General features: G+C 39.8%; 1 protein-coding gene and 1 pseudogene across 6 annotated transcripts in view; both read left to right on the top strand.

Annotated features, from left to right (window-relative positions):
* The window catches only part of LOC102791851 (disks large-associated protein 1-like), a 194,845-nt gene extending 180,025 nt beyond the window's left edge, over window positions 1–14,820 (top strand). For 5 of the 6 annotated variants that reach the window (XM_087850647.1, XM_087850648.1, XM_087850651.1 and 2 more), the window contains 4 exons: window positions 3,265–3,397; window positions 5,546–5,637; window positions 6,395–6,547; window positions 12,156–14,820. In XM_087850647.1, the coding sequence (XP_087706773.1) occupies window positions 3,265–3,397; window positions 5,546–5,637; window positions 6,395–6,547; window positions 12,156–12,380 (603 nt within the window). In that variant the 3' untranslated portion in view covers window positions 12,381–14,820. Of the gene's footprint in view, window positions 1–3,264; window positions 3,398–5,545; window positions 5,638–6,394; window positions 6,548–9,920; window positions 11,552–12,155 lie in introns of those variants that run through there. The other variant, XM_087850650.1, reaches the window with a different exon arrangement.
* Window positions 13,104–21,743, top strand: LOC148098747 (uncharacterized; annotated as a pseudogene).
* Window positions 21,744–22,460: the final 717 nt, after the last annotated feature.

The following is a 22,460-nucleotide window of genomic DNA, read 5'->3' as shown; positions in this document are numbered from 1 at the left end:
TCCTGAACAATTGTCTGGCAGTTTTGGCTGAAGCTTTTGTTGGTGTACCTGTCCGTGGCTTGGTTTCACCATAATTCTACTTCTTAATTAGAGTTTGAACACTACAATTGTCTGGATACATTTTTATGTTCTTTTCCTGTTTTATAAAGTTCAAGTTATCTTCTCCCACAGATCCTTTGATAAATCTTTTTCTTTCTCTATGGCATCAGGGGAGGAAGACAGGACAAAGACATGCTGTGGAAGAGAGCAAGAGATTAATAATAACTAATGATTAAACACAGAATTGTGTGCAAACACATAGTGAGTTAAAAAAGTTGAGCAAAGAAGAAATACTCAGTGCATCATGGGAAACCCTGAGCAGCCTACACCTATTGCACCGTAACTCTATGCTCTATCAAAAAGGGAAGTTTTAAGCCTAATTTGAGTCTTTTAGATTGAATAGAATGAATAATTTATTCATGTTTAATCTGTTGATTTAACACACAGATCGATAAAATTAATATTTTTATTAAACTTCAGTATTTTCTGGCTCAGACTGAGACTCACAGTGGTGCTGTTTCAATCTAAGGAGACTGCTGCAAATTAGAGTTTTGAAACTTTAAACTTGATTGGCAGATGGCCGCCCCTCCCTGTGCCGGGCTCTGCTGGATGCTTCTTGTTGTTAAAATAAAATGTTTCCTCCCCGCTGTCGCCAAAGTGCTTGATCATAGGGGGTCATATGATTGTTGGGTTTTTCTCTGTATGTATTATTGTACGGTCTACCTTACAATATAAAGCGCCTTGAGACGACTGTTGTTGTGATTTGGCACTTTATAAATAAAATTGAATTGAATTAAGATAACCTTTATTAAGATAAGAATCCATCAATTGAATCCATTTAAACATTAAAGCTTACTGTCACTTGGCTATGTGACAGTCTGGCAAGCTGTCCAGGGTGTACCCCACACCTCACCCTGCGCAGAAGAGATGGATGGATGGAGCTTACTTTCCCACAGCCTAATCAATAGAGGTGGGAATCACCATACATCCCACGATACGATATTATCACAATACTTAACCCACGATACGATATTATTGCAATTTTTTAAAATATTTTGCGATATTCAGATTCTGTACATAAAGGTAAACTTTATCAATATTCATTTTCTCTAATATCAAAGTCTCACACTCAGTCTTTCTCTCATTTCAGTTTTATTGTTGACAAACTGAACGGTTTGTATTACAGTCTAGTCCAACTTAACTGAATCAACCATCTGGTACAATTATAGCTATTCTGAACTATGCAGTTTATGAAAACTATGCAGCCCCTTCAGCAACTGAAGAATTTGAATGTAAATTAAAACAAAATATAATTTTACATTAAATAAAAAAGTTTTAAACTTAATTCAAATAAAACATGTCTTAAATTAAAATAAGTAAACTGTCATGTTTATTAAACACATTTGGACAGTGAAGGAATGTCAGGATTCTTGCTCAGAAAAAGGATCAACATGCTCTGAAGTCAGAGCACAAAAACCTTTTTGTAACAAAATATTGATTTCTGCTGTCCCTGTATCCATACATTATTAGCAAACAAAATATCACCATACTACATAGTATCGATTTTTTCCCCTACCCCTACTAATCAAGGAGACACAGTAAAGTTAATTTGATTAAACAGGAATCTGTGGTCTTTGTTCTGTTTCCAGCAAGATTCAACAGCAGATTACAATCAAGTATTCAATTCAGTTTTATTTATACCACACCAAATCACAACGCCTCAAGGCGACTGTTGTTGTGGCAAAGGTTACAGCTAAGAATCTATATTTATTATTGATGTTTATCTGGGAAACACAAAGCATACTGAAAAACTTTTAAACTGTCCTACTCTCCCCACAGAAGAGCTTCCACAAATGGTGAATGTATTCTTTATTATGAAGTACTGATTGGTCAGTAGGCAGCTATTTCATACCTGTTGATCTCTAATCTCTAAACACAGCATAAGTTACCATGGCAATTTACCCCGAGTGAGAAGTGAGCCACCTTCGCAGAAAAGCCAGGGTTAAGTTTGAAGGTACTTGGATAAGCTAAAATCCTGCTTTCCAGTGCCGGCCTCTCTATTACAGAGCCATCAAGGCAACTGGAGCCTGGAAAATCCACAAGCAACCAGCTGGCAAATCAAAACAACAGCAAATGACACACTGATTTACAGGTACACACCATTAGGATCAACCGAAACAACACTGGACATTCACACAGTCATTCGGCTTGGAGAAGTAGAGTCAGGTGTAACAAAAAGAGGGAAAGTAGTCAGATTACACTACCAGAAGGCAACAGTGCAGTCATTGAGGACAGCTACAAGTACCCAGGAATCCCACAAGAGGCCACTAGGAAAGCTCAACCACCAGATCAACGCAAGAAACATCATCATGGAAGGACTGGTCCCTGCATGGCATGTACCACCAGCAGGTAGAAGTGGTTGATATAAAATATCCTACTAATTCCTGGACAAAGACACCCTGGTAAAACAGCAACAACCTATAAGTGTAGAGGCTGGGGTCTGCCACACCAGGCAAGACCCTAGGTGCTAGCTGTGCAAAGACCCTGACACAATCCAGCACATAACGGCAAGACTCTAGCAGGCAAGGCATACATGTAACACCATAACCCCGTGGCTTGGATATTATACAGAAACATCTGTGTCGAGTATGGCCTGGAAGTCCTGAGGCAAAAATGGGAGACGTCCCCCAGGGTGGTTGAGAATAACCGAGTCCTGTGGGACTTCTAGATACGGATGGACAAACTGGTGATGGGTTAGCCATCTGACATAGTGGTAGTGGACAAGCAGAGGAAGATGGCCATAGTGATAGTTGTATCCTAAGTGATAGCATTAGGAAGAAGGATCCTGAGAAGCTCGCTACCAAATACCAAGGGCAGAGAGAAAAGCTAGAGAAGATGTGGCGGGTCAAGGCAACTGGAGTCCCCGTGGTAATCTTAGCACTTGACCCCCAAACTGGGCAAGTGGGAAATTATTATTGTTCGCGTATTTATTTGTGTATGTATGTAGATGCACTTTCTCTGATTTTATATGTTATATATTTATTTAACATAGCACATTAAAACTTTCTCTATCGTGCACATACAGATGGGGGCAGCTTGGGTCTCAGGAGTTTCCTCATGGCCAAGGCTAAATTATTGTGACGTGAATTACAACTAACTTATCGACCCTGTAGAAAGTACAGTATGCAGTTTTCTGTAGTGATAGTTTCATTATTTAAATGGCAGGTGGTGCAGAGATCAGTTTGCCAGAGAGATGGACGGTGGTTTCTGAAGCTGCTGCAGGCTGAAACCGACCGCATGGACGGCTGGTGTCGACAGATGGAACTCGACCAGCGGGAGAATGACCTGCCTGAAGACAGTACGTCTTTGTGTGTTGTTGTTGTTCTTCATGTCAAAAAATCTCTCTCAGACCCCATCCTTCGTGTGTGTGTGTTGTCCTAATGCTTGAATCCTCTTCCAGGAGTTTAGGAGGCAACATATAAATTTGATTGTTTCCTAGAATCTCATTCAATAAGTTGCGTTTGAGTAAACTGCTACTGAAATACTACAAATACAGTGTATTACCTCCATTGTGATGATATATCAGTTCAATTAAATCTTATTTATATAGCGCACAGAGTCTGCAACAGTTTGATAAGATTCAGCTTTCTGGAACAGTACTTTTGCTCTCAGTGCTCGATGAATGGCAACATGACCAATGTAGCGAGTATATTGGGTCCTAGGAGCTTGCAAAGAAAAGCGTCTGGACTTCTTTAAGTTACTTGAAGACGTTTCACCTCTCATCCGAGAAGCTTCTTCAGTTCTAAGGTCAAATGGTGGAGAGTCCCAGATATAAACTCTACACCATTTGACCTTAGAACTGAAGAAGCTTCTCCGATGAAGGTGAAACGTCTTCAAGTAACTTAAAGAAGTCCAGACGCTTTTCTTTGCAGGCTTCTTAGACTACGATGACCTGGATGACTGAGAACCTTCACAGATATATTGGGTCCTAAAGCTGCAGAAGGTCACTGCTGAAAAGATTGGCTGTTAACAAAGTGCTGTATGGAAGCATACTAATGGAAGGGAACAGTCTGCTAGCAAATGGTGCACAAGTGATAGAGACATCTGCAGCCTTGGGAAGATTGCCAAGAAAAGTGTCAATTACTTGAGAGAGATTCACAAGAGGTGGACTGAGGTTGCTTAATAACAGCTTAATAGTGTTCGTAATAAGCAAGTCTCAGTTTCAACTGTGAAGAGAAGGATCCGAGCTGCAGGTTTAACAGGACGAGTTGCAACAAGAAAGCCATCGCTAAGACATCAGAAGACAAAGAGACGTGCCTGGGCCATGAAACACCGCCATTATGCCATGAAGCAAAATTTGAACTCTTCGGTTCACCACGCAGGATTTTTGTACGCCAACAAGGAGGTGAAAGGATGGTTCCACAGTGTGTGGCATCAACTGTCAAACATGGAAGGGGAAGTGTGATGGTCTGGGGCTGTTTGCTGGATCCAGGGTCAGCAGCTTGTACAGAGTGAGAGGCTCCCTGAACCAAAACAGCTCCACAGCATTCTGCAGGCCCATGCAGGATCCTCTGGTATGCACCTAGTTGGTCAGGGGTTCATCCTACAACACGATAAGGACCAAAACATAAGTCCAAGCTATGCCAGAGCTACCTCAGGAAAAAAGAACAAGATGGTAAGCTTGAAAACATGGAGTGTCTCTGTCTCCGGACTTAAACCCCATCGAGCTGGTTTGGGATGAACAGAAGTGTGAAAGCAAAGCAACAATCCACATTTATGGGAACTTCTTCAGCAGATATGGGAAGAACTTTCTGAAGAATATTTGATTTCTGTTGTAGGAAGAATGCCACGGGTGTGTACAGCTGTTATATCTACTAAAGGTGGCTACTTTGATGAGTCAAAAGTTTAGAATACACTTTGATCTATAAATTGATTCCATGATTATTTTTAACTCCAATTGCTTATTTGTGACATGCTTTCATTTCAGAGTGCAATTAGACGTTAAACTGCATAATTTACAAGAAAAACATTGGAAAAGTATTCCAAAACTTTTGTCCGGTAGTGTAAATATATTGTATATATATATTATAATTATTATGGTTATTGTTAGCCATTGATGCAATGACTATATTGTACTTTGTGTGTAATGAATGTAGTTTATGTGACAGTTTACTTTTCTGGTTCCAAGATATTCTAATTTTACACTATTGTAAATAATAATATAGTCCTCAGGATTGTGTGTGACCAGGTAGTCAGCTCTGGTATGTAAAACAAATTCAAACAGTCATAAAATTGAGCATCAAGAGCATCAAGAGCAACAGCATTTAATGGGACAGGTCTACACCCACAATCAGAGTAGGTTCAAATGTTGCCAAGCTCTCAGAAAAGCTCCCGAGGCTTAAATAAATGTGTTAGTTGCCAATCAGTCATGTTGTAGTATGTGCATGTTCAGAACAGATCGATATCTAGAAGAGTCTCTTTCTAAGCTCTGTGTCTGTGCTTATAGTCCTAGAGAAGATGAGAAGTGCTATGGGAAGTGCTCAGCTTCTGATGTCCCAGAAGTTTGAGCAGTTCAGGGAGCTGTGTGAGGAGAACCTGGTGAGTCTGAAGCAGTGGGAAGTTTTGTGTTTCTGTGTAGCAGACTTAAGCCTAACTAAATATTTTTTTAAAAAATATTTCATGTCTTCCTTTTCCTTTTAATTAGCTTTTTAATTTCAATGTTTCCAATATTTTGCTTGTGTTTTCTAATGTTTAACCTTTTAAATTGTTTCATTTACTGAAGAAAAAACCTTTACTTTGATTATACAGTGAATATTTGATTGACTGATCAACTGAATGTAATAAAATATTAGTAATGGCAAATGGTGCTTATCATACAAAATGTCATCATATATTTCTATAACTGCATACCATCGGTGCTGTGCTTTTTGGAAAACAAATTTCCCAGAGGAACCCACCCGAGGGATTAATAAAGTTTTATCTACCAGTATCTTTTACTATTTCAAGTCAAGTCAAGTAGTGTTTTATTGTCAGCCCAACAATATATACGCTCAAGTATGCGGTGGGATGAAATATTGTCCTCCTGGATCAAATGTGGGTAAAAATAATAAAATAAAAATGAAAAATATATACATATATACAACCATCCAGAAATAAGATAAACTAAGAATAAGTACTTCAGTGTTGTACTTGAATAGAAATAAAGTAAGAATTGAAAAGAATGAGAATAAATGAGAATTCACAGACAAGTTTTTTGAGATACTATATATACAAAGTTTAACATGAGAGTGTGTATAACAACTTTTTATTCATTTTCTTGTTTTTTTCTATTCTTCCTGCGTATCTACTGTCATAGAACCCCAAAGCCCACCCTCGTCCAGTAGCCTCAGATCTGGCCGGTTTTTGGGATATGCTTCAGTTGTCGATCGAGAACATAAGCCTCAAATTTGATGAGCTTCACCAGCTCAGAGCCAACAACTGGCGGCCCTTGGATCCCCCAGACAGAAAGGTACACTCACAAACTTCCATCATCCACTGGCTACATGATTGCTGATCCAGCTCTTTCACTGCATTACTTGCCAAAAGATGACCTTCAAACCTTTTTAAGCGTTCACTGCTGACACATTAGAGGTCGAAGATTCCTGCTCAAAACATTCCTAAAACTAATATGTGTGGCTACACATCATGATTTTGACCTTTTTTGAGAGGATAATTATCTTTAAAGAAATTCCAATAATAATAATAATAATAATAATAATAATGCATTTATTCTATTTATTTATATATTTAAATACTATTTAAGTCAGTTATACACAAGTTCAGTTGATATATACTAGAGGTGGGAATCACCATACATCCCACGATACGATATTATCACGATACTTAACGCACGATACGATATTATTGCAATTTTATAAAATATTTTGCGATATTCAGATTCTGTACATAAAGGTAAACTTTATCAATATTCATTTTATCTAATATCAAAGTCTCACACTCAGTCTTTCTCTCATTTCAGTTTTATTGTTGACAAACTGAACGGTTTGTATTACAGTCTAGTCCAACTTAACTGAATCAACCATCTGGTACAATTATAGCTATTCTGAACTATGCAGTTTATGAAAACTATGCAGCCCCTTCAGCAACTGAAGAATTTGAAAGTAAATTAAAACAAAATATAATTTTACATTAAATAAAAAAGTTTTAAACTTCATTAAAATAAAACATGTCTTAAATTAAAATAAGTAAACTGTCATGTTTATTGCTGCCAAAAAAAAGTTAAACACATTTGGACAGTGAAGGAATGTCAGGATTCTTGCTCAGAAAAAGGATCAACATGCTCTGAAGTCAGAGTTCCAGTCCACGTTTTTTGTAACAAAATATCGATTTCTGCTGTTTTTGTATCGATACATTATTAGCAAACAAAATATCACGATGCTACACAGTATCAATTTTTTCCCAACCCCTAATATATACACAATACACTAGACTTGACATGATACCTGCATTAAATTAAAATAATTAACCTTAAACTAAGTGTAAATATTGAAAATAAAGGTTTAAGTCATGACAACACAGAATCTTAGAGCAAGCAGTTTTCCATAACTCTCAAATGACTGAAAGCTACAGATAACCTTCTAGTGACTCTGTTATAGCCTAAATCAAACGTCATGTGACTCTGTCAGACTTCATGTCCGACTTAATGATTTAAAAATAATAATAATAATAATAATATAAAAACTTTGCTTTGACATCAGAGAAAAGTAAGCAACACTAAAACAACTGTCTCCCTCAGGACTGTAAATAAAAAACCATCTGGCTCTATGATAGTTCAGTCCTTGTTATTGTCATGTTCTGTAAAAAAGTCATGATTATATGATTGTTGAAGATCCAAAAAGTTAAATATTGCTGTATCTGTTTGTTTTAAGCATCTAACTGTTGAACTCACAGGAGTGTGATGATGTCAGACTGCTTAGTGACATCAATGTGCAAAGTTGTTGGAAGGCTTAAATACTGAACATGAGCAAACACAGTCAGATAAAAATGAAACAATATTCAGTGTGACAATCAGGATCTGTTTCTTAGACTTGATTTAATCTGTCCAGGGTTTACAAGATTGCAAAGTGAAAGCACGTTGCCTTTTTTAACAGTTACTATTACACAAACTGTTCATTTTATTCATGTGTGTTCTTAAGCCCCTCTCAGACGAGCATCCACTGATGTTAATTGTGTGACACATTAATATGTTTGATCGTGAGTCAGAAAACAAACCACTTATTTCATATATGTTTACCAATCAATTTATTAGGTATACTTGTTCAACTTGCAAATATCTAACCAGATAATCACACAGGAGCAACTCAGTTCATGTAGACATGGTCAAGATGTCCTGCTGAGCATCGGACGAAAGGTGATTTGAATGTACTCTCAGATCTCAATCTATAGAGCACATATAGGATGTGGTAGAATGGGACCCACGTATCGTGAGGAATGTTTCCGGCAACTTGTTGAATCTATGCCATGAAGAATTGAGGCAATTCTGAAGGCAACAGAGAGTCTATGTCACGGCGGGGTGCGCGGGAAAGGAAAGAGGTAGACCCAGACGCAGGATGTGGAGACAAAACGTAGTTTCAAAAACAAAGCGAGCCTTTATTGGCTGATTGCTGAAGAAAAAACAAGGAACTAGGGAAACTAAGGAGGCTATGAACACTGTGTTAACAAAAAGGCTGTGACACTCAGTGAAAAACTATGACAAACTGTGAACACTGAGTCAACTAGAAAACACAGAGAAACAACGGAGTAAACCTATGAAAACTGTGGTGAGGTTAACAGACGATCTGACACTGACTGAGTGGAAACACACAGACTAAATACACATAAGGAATGATCAAAGGAAGTAGAATCACATGAAAACAGCTGACAACAACTAACACAATGACAGGACACGTGAAACTAAACTCTTTCAAAATAAAACAGGAAACATAAGGAGATCCAGACATGACATGAACTTGACAAACAAAGAAAACTTGGACATGAAACATGGCAGAATGTAACTAGATAAACCAAAATGAAATTAGACTAAAAAGAATAAAACACCAAGAAACTCAGAATACTGGGTCACATGACCCAGGGCCATGACAGTCCAACCTGTGACCTACACATAAAACAGCCAGTGTACAAATTGCATTCATACCAGTTATGAAGTTATAAGTTATGCTGACAGTCTCACACCTTTAACTCAGATGTAAGGTGAGCCTACACTAATGTTTCACTGTTAGCAGAATAAAATGAAAACAGTCTTTGAGTGAGGCAAATAGGACCATCTACTCATTACTTTGGATGGTGACCTACTTGGGAACATCCCTTAAGGTTCACAGGTTGTGTACGGGTTTTTCTGTGTAGAGATTATCTAAATAACAATAACAGCATAATTACTGTACTTTCACCAAAGCGTGTAGGTGTGGAATTATTTTTGCAATCACTCTGGTATCATTTTTTGATTTTCCTTGTTTACAAAAAGTGAGAAAATGTCAGGAAAAGATCATGTTTTGGCTTAAAATCTCTATCCATGTAAAGTTGTCAGGGTGATGAGTCATGTCCTAACAAAAGTCACAAAAAACAAAAGCATCTGACAATTTACCCCCCTCCCCACTTGAAAAAAAAGAACAAGCATTAAACTTTTACCATTAATGTGAATGACAGCTGAGGTTTGTGTGGTTACACAGATACTGTACCTGTGCATACGTGTGAGTGGATCTGTAAATGTTGCAGATGTGCAGCAGTATCTACTGTGGCATCATTGTGAATATTAACTGGCTTTTTAATTTGCTCTCATTGTTGTCTTTTTCTTTCTTGTGTGTTTTTTGTGTGTGTATTGACAGTGAAGGTGCTTGCAAACATCAGTCAACATAAGAGCAATGCCAACAGCACAAGGCTTTGACCCCTCTGGGCCTCCTAGGATTCATCATGTCTGTCTTTCCATCCATCTATCCATGCTGCTCTCTGCTCTTGCTTCCTTCTTTCACTGACAGCCACCTTCCTGTCTGTGGCTTTTTGCTTTGTTTGTTGTGTGGCTAAAACATCAAACTGCTACACACCAGTAGGTGCATTTATAAGGATTTGCAAAAGAAGTTACAAAATAGGGAAAATGAAGCTCAGGCGAACCCTTTATGATTGAAGTATAATTCAAGTATTTTATTTCAAATGTACACAGCAAGTCTTCTCATTCTTCTGTTATTTTTATTTGCATATTTTTCCATTTAGTTAGTACAGTCCCCATCAAAAGTTCAAGACCACTTAAGAAATGGCCAAAAATCATATTTTGCATGGTTGGATCTTAACAAGGTTCCAAGTAAAGCTTCAACATGCAACAAGAAGAAATGGGAGTGAGCAAAACATTTTTTGAGCATGCAACAACACTAAAACTGGAACAGGCTGTTTTACAGCTGATCGAAAGGTTAGGCCCACACCTCCAAAGAACCTGTAAGCCCCCCCAAAACAGAAATCAAAGTTCCAAACATGAGCTCTGTAATGAGTCGCTCCACCGTTATTGTTGAGCACTCGGAAATTTGTTGCGGCATGCTTGATGCAAGCTTTTCCATGAAGTGAGTGGGAACTTTTCTCCAAGTGGTGAAGACGGCCGGACGAAGGGCATCTACTGTTCTCAGTTGGATTTAGATGAGGGGAACGTGCAGGGTGATGTTATTCTCTTGGAAGAAGTCCCTTGTCCGGCAGGGATTGTGCACTGGAGCACTGTCCTTTTGAAAAACCCAGATGTTACCACACAGACGAGGGCCCTCAGTCATGAGGGATGCTCTGCAACATCTGGACATAGCCAGTGGCCGTTGGACGCCCCTGCAGCCCTGAACTCCATTGTTCCACTGAAGGAAAAGCACCCCAGACCATTATGGCACCCCCATCCACTGTGGCGTGTAGAAAACATCTCAGGTGGGATCTGCTTGTCGTCCCAGTCACGTTGGAAACCATCAGGACCATCAAGGTTACGTTTTTTCTCATCAGACAATAAAACTTTCTTCCACCTTTCAATGTCCCATGTTTGGTGCAAAGGGTCAGTTGTGCGGCGTTCAGGGAGACGAGGCCTTGTTTTGTTTTTGAAGCCCTTCAAATGCAGTCTGATGGTTATGGGGCTGCAGTCGGCACCAGTAACTTAATTTGGGCGAGGATCGTCCAATGCCTTGATGGACAGCCAATTATATCGTCTGGCTCAGTGCTGAGACATTTTTTGGGGTCTTCCACTTGACTTTTTTGTTCCATAGCCCTCAGGATCATTCAAGAAAGTCCAAATGACTGTCTTACTGCGTCCCACCTCACCAGCGATGGCGCGCTGCGAGAGACCCTGCTTATGCAGTTCAACAACCCGACCACGTTCAAAAAGGGAACGTTTTTTCAATTATATGATTTTTGTAATTTAGCTAGCTTAAAGAGCAGCGATAATTTTAGCAAAATTGTCGAAAGTTTTGTTTTCAAGCCTTCAGTTCATATTTTTAGCAATTAAAACGAGACGGTTGCATGGTCGCATTTTAATAGCTGGGATCAGCAGGAAGTGTAGAAATGAAGAGAAAAGACTGAAGCACAGGCTATAAAATAATTATTTCAGGACATTTATGGTGCCATAGAATGGAATCTAAATATTTAATGAATTGGAGCTATATCAGTCCTGCAAAGAAATAAAGAAAATGTCATATGTGCAGGAACAGTCCTTGCCACGTGATAGATAGGAAAGATGCATGCACACAGACAAAAGGACCCTTTCTCACTTGAACATATCTATCTTACAATCATGCCAAAGCCTTGTTTGTTCAGACAAATGCATCTGTCTCTGTCAGAGGTTTGACTTCAGCTGTCTTCGAGCATATAGATTGTTACACAGCAACCAGAAAACCTTATTTGAAAGAGAAAATGGAAAAATTCTGATAATCAGTGACTCACTACATAGACACAGAATGGAAGTCATCTTGACTCATTCTCATTCCTAGGCATACATTAGCACACACACACACACACACACACGCACACACACACACACACACACACACCAATAAGTATGTCTTTTTCCTGAAATGTTCTGCCCTTCCCTCCTACCACCCCCCTCCCAGGAGAGGCGGCTCCCACCTCCAGTGCCAAAAAAGCCACCCAAGGGCCCCCACCATCACCCCCCTCTGGCCAGAGACCGCTCACTGGAAAGCTCAGAGAAACAGCGGCAGGAGGCCAGGAAGCGCCTGATGGCCGCCAAGAGAGCGGCATCTGTACGGCAAAACTCAGCGACAGAGAGCGCCGACAGCATCGAGATCTACATCCCCGAGGCTCAGACGAGGCTATGAGGACACTGCCAGAGCCACACGGGGTCGACACGCAGTACACACCATTCACACAGAACACAACACATGTATGGTTGTCCACACAAAGGCAAAAGGGTTTAGACGCATCTGGATATATTATTTCGTTATGCACAATGCACTCTGAGGATAAATCGAGCTGGAACATTGATGGAACATGTGCCCTTTCCCAATGCTCACCTGTCTCCTGGCTGATTTAGTTACCGGTAAATGTAACCATGCTTCCTCTGGATCCAAACTCGTCATGTTTAAACACTCTTCACAGCAGCTACATGGCAGACACCCCAAAATTGGTTATAAAATGTCAGTTTATATTCATCCGTTTTCACAGAGTGAGTGTATAGCAGGGAGCACTCTCCTGACTGGAGTTTCACAGGTGGGATTTATCTCATAATCAGGTGTTGAACCGTAACACGAGTTTGACTTAACAAGTTTACATATCTACAGAGGAAGCAGGTCTTCTTCCACGGGGTAGAGCACGCTCATGGCTGTGGCTAAGCTTTCCAGGTCACACAAATGAAATCAGCCAACCTGATCTTTAGCTCCACGAGACTCATGTTCAAAATGTGTCAACTCCTCTCATTTAATCCCTTAAATAAATTTCTCCCAAAGTTATCATGGTATATTAGCTAATTTTATCACTTTTGAAAGCACCTGCTGAATCAGGTAGTTCATATTCGGCCTCACACAGACACTTGCTCAAATACGATGACTCCTGACTCCAAAGTAACAAAGGTGGTGATTGGTTTCATAAGGGTAGCCCAAAATCCAGTGGGTGAAGTAGCTGTGGTGACGCTGTTTGTTGCCATGTTGCATTGCAACAGTAACCAGGAACAGAAAAACTCATTCTAGAACCTTTTATGTTTTTTACTCGTGTTTTTGTAGCCTCTGTAGATCCCACACAGGAGACCGGAAGGCACGGGGTCAGATGCCTGAAATCTGCACCGCTAAATGGTGACGCTATGAAATCCAAACGTTCATTCTTTTCATTGTTTAGGGTTATCAGCTGAACAGATCATACAGGTGTCTTTTAAATGCCTTTTTAACTTGTACAAATGTGTACTGCACAGACGTGATGGACAATCTTACATAAACACACAGAAGTAATAATAATCTTGTGTGACATGAAAATACTTCACATGCCACTCATACATAATGAACACATGAGTGCTCGCAGGCAATTTCTGTGGTCTTGTGGCTGAATGAACACTGCAGACTGGTGTTGTATAAAACAGAGTATCACTCCCCCCTCTGGAGATGCCGTGATCACGATCATCTTCCTCTCCATCTCCACGTAATTATCAGCTAGTATTTTCTTAAAAATGACTGAAATGGTTTAAGATTTATTTATTTTGCAAATTTCAATACAATTTTATAGTTTGGACATCCTTCAGTGGACAAAGTAGCAGTTTAACAGCTCCAGTACTGGTCAGAGACACTGCTAACACGAGCCTTCAGACAACTGGAACTTTTCCATATTTGAGTTTGAGTTTGAGTTTCAAGCCTGTCTGACATGGTTGCTCTGTCTCTGCAGTTCAATGCTGTGCTGACCAAAACGACAAAAAAAACGTATAAATAAACAGAATTTTATTTTAATGCTTCTTGTGTAAGCAGAAAGCCTTCACATGAATTATTAAATACGGAGCCCCGCAGGGGACATGGGAGAAAAAAAAAATTAAGATGGACTTTTGCAAGATCTCGCAAAAACTTTTGCGAGATCTCGCAAAACAAACTCGGGATCTCGCAAAAGTTTTGCGACATCTCGCAAAAGTTTTAGCCGCATTCTTCGGAGGCCGCCAGCTCGAAGCCGACCGGGAAGTCGAGGCATGATGTGCCGGGAAAGCGGTGTTCCTCCCGGCTGTAGTAGGTCTCGGCTTCCCGTTAGCTTCGAGCTAGTGGGTGTCAGATCTCCTAAAACGTCGGAGCACTTTTGCAAATATGTGATGTCTTGTAAACCGAGCAGGTATCTGACGTTTACACAACTACATTCACGCCTCAAAATATCTTAAAAGTGTATTTTGTGACCCAGAAAGAGTAATATTACAACTAAGTAGCTGCCGCCATTGTTGGATCAACTTTTGCGAGATCTCGAGTTTGTTTTGCGAGATCTCGCAAAAGTCCGTCTTAATTTTTTTTTCTCCCATGTCCCCTGCGGGGCTCCGTAATTAAGTGCTCATACTGTCAGAAAGGCAGCAGTGTGTCGTAAAAGTGTTTGTATCACCACCTGTGTACAGGTTTGCAAATCCTCCCTTTCTTTGGTTTCACTTTAGTTTGTTTCTCCTTGTTGGCTTTCAAGATTATTTGTCTTTTACCAGGTACTGAAACAGTGTCGGGCAGAGTGCATTGATGGTGCTGAGAGAGACACAGTACATACAGTTGTGGTCAGACGTTTACTGACACTCATCACGGGCATGAATATCATAGTAATCTGGGGCTTTTACTCATTTATTTTAACTGTTCTTTTTCCAGGGTGGAATGTCTGTACCACACACATCTTTAATGGACTTAAAAAACAAGTTTGAGTTTATTTTGGATTTTCTTTCATCCACAGGGTCAAAATTATACATGCAACCTCAAACGCACACTCCTATGTGTTATTTGGTTAAATGTCTCCTTAGCAAGCTGCACCTCGACCAGTTTTGGTACTCATAAACAAGCTTCTGACATAATTTTGGCTGGATGTTTGAGTACTGCTCTTGGCAGAATTGGAAAAGTTCATTTAAATGAGTTAGTCAGTTAGTATTTACAGTAGGGTTCGAGTCCAGGGATTTGGGAAGACCATTCCAGAATGTTTTCCTGCTTTATCTATTCCAAAAAGTTTTGATTTGTGTTTGGGATCATTGTCTTTTTTTCACCCATCTAGCTGTTGGTTTGAGTTGAAGTCGAAGGGTTTGGAGGTTGTCCTCCATTATTCCATCCACTTTGTGCAAAGTACCACTGGCAGCAAAAAAGCCCCAGCGCATGATGCTGCCACCACCATGCTTAACAGCTGGTAATAATAATAATGGATTGGATTTATACAGCACTTTTCAAGGCACCCAAAGCGCTTTACAATTCCACTATTCATTCACTCTCGCATTCACACACTGGTGGAGGCAAGCTACAGTTGTAGCCACAGCTGGCCAGATTGCTCAGTTAATGTCTCCCTGGCCACGTTCACCAGAACGTTTTCCATTTGGGCAACTGCAAATTTCAGTCAAGCTTGAAGGTTTCAATTTTGGAGCGTAGACTTTTTTCTTGGTCAGCAGCCTTTGATCCCCAGCTATTTAAAACCCTACCATGGACAGTGACGCTGGCTTGAGCCTGAGTGGTTCCTGGGTTGTTCCTGAACATCCTGAGTAATTTCCTCTCATTTGAGGGTGAAGGTGGTAACACATCTGAATAACTTGTACTCATGTACAGTTGTTTGAACTGATGATTTGGAAACTGTAGTGGTTTAGAAATGGCTTTAACAGATTTTCCAACTTGTATAAATTTATAATTCTCCTGAGATCTTCACTGAGTTCCTTAGACTTTACCATTGCTCTAACTATTCATCAATCCAGTAGGTGCTGGAAAGTCAAACAACTACCACTGTCAGACATGATCACTAATGAGAAGTTGATTTGTAAGTGGACGGGTTCTTATATAGCACTTTTCTACTCTACTTGAACACTTAAAGCACTTTATACAACTTGCCACATCAGCTACGTCTACATACAAGTGATTTCTATGTTACATTCACACACACATCAGACAGCATCAGACAGCATCCTGCACAAGGATACTTAGACGTGAGACTGGAGTAGCCAGGGATTGAACCACCAACCGTCCAATCAGTACCATGACCCTGTCTGGATTAGAGAAAACCAAAAAATCAAAATAAATTCAAACTTGTGCACTCGATTCTTTTTTTAGTTTTCTAAAATAATTCCGGAAAAGAAAGAACAGTAGAAAAAAGAAAGAAATGTGATCATGAAAAGCTCGAAATTTCCATTACATTTATGCCCATGATGAGTTTATGCAAACTTCTAACCTCAACTGTAACAGATGACCTTGCCATGATTTGAAGCTGAAGTTAAGTAGTTATGCACTAAAAGTGTTCAGCTGATCACCCTTTACATTTGTTTACATTCACTGGCTAAAGACGGAGGTAAAATACTGAAATGTATTTGGGTTAAAACTAATAATGACATTGATATAAGCTTATTTGAGCTGTTTAAAAATGTGTCATATGTTTTTGGACAGAAGAGGCTCAAAATGTAGTTTTCAGTAGTCATGCAGTGATACATATTGTAATTTAACCATAACTATTATCTTTTCCTAAAATAGCCAAGTAGCTAAGTAGGTTAGTGCCTGGTCAAACAGTGAGTGAAAGCAAAGTTCAAGTGTAAGGCTAATAGAAAAATTTGACAGCCAGTGATCTTGTGTGGGATGTTAACGCTCTAGCTTGTGTTACCAGGCAATAAAGTAAACTTTATGTGTGATTCTGACTACAAAAGACAACAAATTCATGACAGAAGCAGAAATTATGATTCGCTTGGTTAATAATCTACAATGTAAAATATTCTTGTTGGATTATAGTTGCAAAACTAAAATAGAAGTTTGTAAGTTGAGGGTTGAAGACAGATAGTAAGCCATTTGATTCTGCCATGAAACTCTCAGAAGCAGCTAGCAGCTAATTCATTCATGAAAAGCTGTTTGCTCACCTTTTGGTGCCCCAAGTTGAGTCCAATGGGGCATTTGCGCCATATGCAAAGTGAAAGTACTTGTGAATTCAGCCGCATTAGGAACTCAAATATTAGCCCTTGTTAGCCAACAGGATGAGGAAAGTACAGACAATAGTTGGAATCAAGAGAAAGAAACATCTTTTCACACCTTATCATGAAGCCCTTTTTTAAATTTGCTATCTTTACATCAGATATTTGAAACAGATGTTCCAGCTGCGCTCAATAAATTTGTCTTCTACGTCTGGAGGCTTCAGGAGAGAATTCACAGTCAGCGGTTGAATTCCATCTAACGGGTTTTTGGGCCAAATGCATTTCAGTTTGCCTGATTACAGAGACTTTGTGTGTAATTGCACCTTATGAATACTTTTCTTAAAGTTTGGTGAAATGCATCATAACCCCGATGATGTCATCAGGTTTATCATATCGTTAAAAACACATCGTTTGGTGGTGTTAACAAAGAGACACTGTCTGATACTAATGTCAGTGTGCAGTCCCAAAGTCTTGGAGTACCCAGAAAAAACAGATTGAAGCTTATTAAATTCAGTATGTTTGGGCTGATCACATTTTTGCAGACTTCTCCTTCAACAGAAATAACTCTGACGTGACGTTGCTGTTACTGCTTACACATAACGAGACATTTTGACCTGGGCACTAAAATGAGAAGACATTTCAAACTCATCTGGGTTTTAGATTTGACGTCTTGGCTAAGAAGCTGCTTCATCAGTGACGAAGGAAAATGTTTCGGGCCAAGCTGATTCTCTCTGAGCCACTTCATGTTGTTAAACTGTGATAATGACATTTATACTACTACAACTGCGATGTATACCAACATGTATCTATTAACAAACTGCCATTCATTTCTTCAACAATCTGGAAATCATCCGTAGGATTCAGAGAATTCTGCAGATGATTCTAAGATGATGATGACGAAGTGTTGTTAATGAAAGTATTCTGTATTATTTTCTTCTTTTGTAATGATGAGGTGTGTGTGTTAGCGTGTGTGGTGAAGGAACGTAATTTTGTACAGGATTTGATTACCTCTGTGTTTTAATGATAATGACAGTGAGCCATATTCAGCGTAAAACACCTTTCTTATCAAGAGGAAAGGGCCATACCACTGCAGATTGAATATGCTTTGGATTTTTGGTTTTTGCATTTACAGAATCATTTCTTTTGTATTCCAGTAGCAAGCTTACTGTCTGTGAGTTTGGGGAGACGCGTTGAGTGCGGACAACACGACACAAATGTGAGCAGGAAGCAGGGAGACATACATTTTTAATGTCCTGTATTAAAATTTGCACGTTTCTCAAATTAAAGTGTTGGTTGGACATGCAGAAATGACTGCGAAATAAAAGCTAAACTAAGATTATTAAAAGTGATGAAGCATAAACACAAAAATGTTAAAGAGCTGTGGAAGATCAGGGCTGCCAGAAAAAATGTAACAAAAATATCTCTGTTTTGTTGTATCTGTGACAAACAGACGTGACAAAGAGGAGAATGTTCTGTGACTGATTTGCTAACATTGCACTAACTCACTGGCAGTACAAGTTAATTTCAATAATGACAACCACTCGAGAGCAAATTAGCAGGTCAAAAATGAGAACGATATCAGATATGTTAAGCTATATATTAAAATTCACAAGAAGATCCAATGATTTTAATGATTCTCTAACAGGAAAGAAAGCGTGCTGGAGTTGCTCAGGCAGGTCATCCTACAACCGAGGAGTGCTCGCTGCAATCTGGTTTGTATGAACAGCAGTCCCAAAATGTGGAGCCAGACAATCTGAACAGTTTAGAATCTATTTATTGATTTGTGGTTGATATCTGTTAAAGGCTTTTATGTGTAACTACACTAAAAACTGAAAATAGATCTGCAAAAAATGAATGAACTAAAATGAAATAAATAATACAGAAGAAGTATTAATATTTGTTAGTTTGGTCAAATGATATCACAGCTGGCCTGATGAGACTTTGATGGATGTGTTTGCTAAGACTCTATAAGAGTGAGTCACCACTTTTTTATTGTAATGCCTATTTTGATTTTCCAAAATCGTGTTTCTCCAACGTTCTCACTCCCAAAGCGTCACATTTTACGCTAGGTGACAAATCGTCAACATATTACGTTTTCGGCTACCCACCACGTTCCTGAATGACGACCTCGGAAAAATGAGGAAATATGAGAACCGTATGGACTCAATCTACACATGTTCGCTCTTTTTCTTCAAATCGCTTAGAAACACGCTATTTAACATCATTAAAGTCCTGGTTAAGATCAGGAAAAAGGTTATGGTTAGGGCTGGAATACAGGGCTGGAACGTCGATTACCGCAGGAGCGTCATTGCACTGGATTTCGCCCATAACCCGCCGCGTACCATAAGAACGCAGAAGGTCTCCTTTTGCGTTCATCAGGAACACCGCGGGACGTGACAAAACGTCGGCATGTTACGCCTCGGGAGTGAGAACGGGCTCGTTTCTGATATGTGCCTGGCATACAATAATAATTAGGAAGACTAAAATTAAGACCCAGACATATTTTCAAGCAATTAAGACAAACTGGAAACTAAAGTGACTCAAGTTAGAATGAAATAAACGTTAATTAGAAAAAACCCTCAGATATAATAATTCTGGTTTGTTAAAAGAATGAAATAAACGCATGAATCATAAAGGTAAAGAAAGTGATATTCCTCAGGTGGTCGAAGCAGGACTGAGTGAAAAGTCAGATTAGAATCATAGAGGACTGATGACTCTTATTTTGTAAATATTTAGTTGAATTTTACTAAAGAAATTGAAAATACCTTTATTTTTAAAAGAGTTTAAAGAGTTGATCATCATTGATTTGTTTCTCTATACAGTGTGGTCAAGTAGCAGTATATAGTATAGAATTATTATTATTATTATTATATAATTTCTGTTTTATGTATCTTTTTAGTTTTTTAATATTAGCAGTTCTGGACATTCATTCAACTTTAGATATACTGATGCTGAACATCTCTGCAGCTCCAACCAGGCAGATTTGAGCTCCCTGATTCTCTGCGTTTTTCCTCAGGAAGGAACGGGAAAGAACAGGTCATCTTTAAAATCAGGGTCTCCCAGACATGTTGATCTGTTAATCACAGTCTGTGTGTGTGTGCGCACGTGTGTGTGTGTGAGTGTGTGTGTGTGTATCATTTGTATATATAAAACCATGTCAAAGATACATTGGATGCCAGGTCTCTATAAAGTGCTTCCTGAGTCTCTTGTTTTCTATGTTGGGCCTTCCCTCTGTACGGTCTGGTAGCCTCATAGGGTCATTCTGTAAATTAACTCTCTACTTATCCCTGCAACCGATTTCTGGTGTTTGTACAGAAAATGATAAGGGTGTTTCATAACGCATGCAGACACAATATTAGTACTTACGAATCTATATCTAAGTTGAAAACATGTATTTGGTTTATTTATGATCTTATTTATTGATTTTCTAAAATATGAAATTCTGTTGAAGTGGTCTGTCATGCTCTTATGATCTTATGTTGTATTGTAGAGAGATGATTATATGTCCATAACTATTGATCAGCCCATAATAAAATAACTATTGACTCTTCCATGACTGATCTCTGTTTACAACAAATCATCATCAGATTGTTTGATTAATCCCTGTGGTTGTGTTGACATCAGAGGACTGGAAAATCAAGCCCAGTGAGCTTTATTAGCGAAGACATAAGACATAATTTACACACACAGTGAATACAGCTTAATTTTGTTCAGTTCAATTGAATTTTATTCATACAGTTGCCTCAAGGCACTTTATATTCTAAGGAAAAGACCCCACACAATAGACAAAGCACCAGCAGTCACATGACCCCTTTTGAGCAAGCACATTGGCAACGGTGGGAAGGAAAAACTCGCTTTTAACAGGAAGATATCTCCAGCAGAACCAGGCTCAGGTAGGGGCGGGGCCATCTGCCATAACTGGATGAGGTGAAGGGAAGAAGACATTCTGTAGAAGAGATCCAGAGATCATTAATAAATAATGATTGTATGCAGTGTGGTATAGTGTCTTTTTCTTGTCAGTAGTCCAGGATTTTGCAAAGCTTTAGTGACAGCAGAGATACTCAGAGGCTGTGGCAAGGGATACAAACCATCACAGACTACAAGCCCACCCTGCAGACCGCTGCCAGCTCCACCTCTTTACCGGATGAGCTAAACAAATTCTTCACTCGCTTTGAAGACTCCCCATAATGACCGGGTGGTGACGCTATCCCCAGACAGTGTGTGGAGATCCCTTGCCAGGATCAATACATACAAAGCCCCAGGTCCTGATAACATCCCTGGATGAGCACCGAGGGACTGTGCTGCAGAACTCACAGATGTCTTCACAGACATCTTTAATACATCACTGAGCCAGACTGTTGTCCCCACATGCCTCAAAGCCTCCACCATCATTCCTGTACCGAAGAAGTCATCTCCCCCCTGCTTTATTGACTAACGTCCGGTCACACTCACCTCCATCATTATTCAGGGCTTTGAACGATTGGCCATGCATCAAATCAAAACATCTCTTGCCCCCAACCTGGATCCATTTCAGTTTGCATGCCGGTCACACCGCTCGACCAATGATGCAATTTCAACTGCCCTTCACTCAGCCTCATCTGGACACTAGAGGCTCATACCTTAGAGTGCTGTTCATAGACTCAGCATTCAACATGATCATTCCCCAGCAACTCAGACATAAACTGGATCTGCTGGGGATCAGCACCTCGCTGTACGGGTCAGCAGAAACACCTCCAGCACAACAACACTGAATACAGGGGCTCCCCAAGGATGTGTGTTGAGGTCACTTCTCTTCACCCTGCTAACCCACGACTGCAACCATCACACAGCTCCAGCCTCTTCATCAAATTTGCAGACAACACAACTGTGGTAGGTCACATCAGCAACAACGATGAGACCTACTACAGGAGCGAAGTCAGGCGGAGTGGTGCAGCAACAACAACCTGTATGTGGAGAAGACTAAGGAGATCATCGTGGACTTCAGGAGAGCTCACACCATGTATGCTCCACTAACCATCAATGGTGCTGCTGTGGAGAGGGTAAGCCGCACCAACTTCCTGTGTGTGCACATCTCAGAAGATCTCTCCTGATCAAAGAACACAGCATGACTGGTCAGTAAAGCCCAACAATGACTCTACTTCCTCCACAAACTGAGGAGAGCAAGAGCACCTTCTACAGAGGCACCGTTGAGAGTGTCCTCACCAGCTGCATCGCTGTGTGGTATGGCTCCTGTTGTGTTGTACATAGGGATGGGTATCGTTTAGGTTTTATCCGATACTGGTGCCAAACCGGTACTTTTGAAACGGTGCCGGTGCTTAAACAGTGC

This window comes from Neolamprologus brichardi, chromosome 14 (genome assembly GCF_056152115.1).
Source record: "Neolamprologus brichardi isolate AB-2024 chromosome 14, ASM5615211v1, whole genome shotgun sequence".
Classification (NCBI taxonomy): domain Eukaryota; kingdom Metazoa; phylum Chordata; class Actinopteri; order Cichliformes; family Cichlidae; genus Neolamprologus; species Neolamprologus brichardi.
The sequence above is the reverse complement of the archived record's forward strand: the minus strand, read 5'-3'. Positions and strand labels throughout refer to the sequence as shown.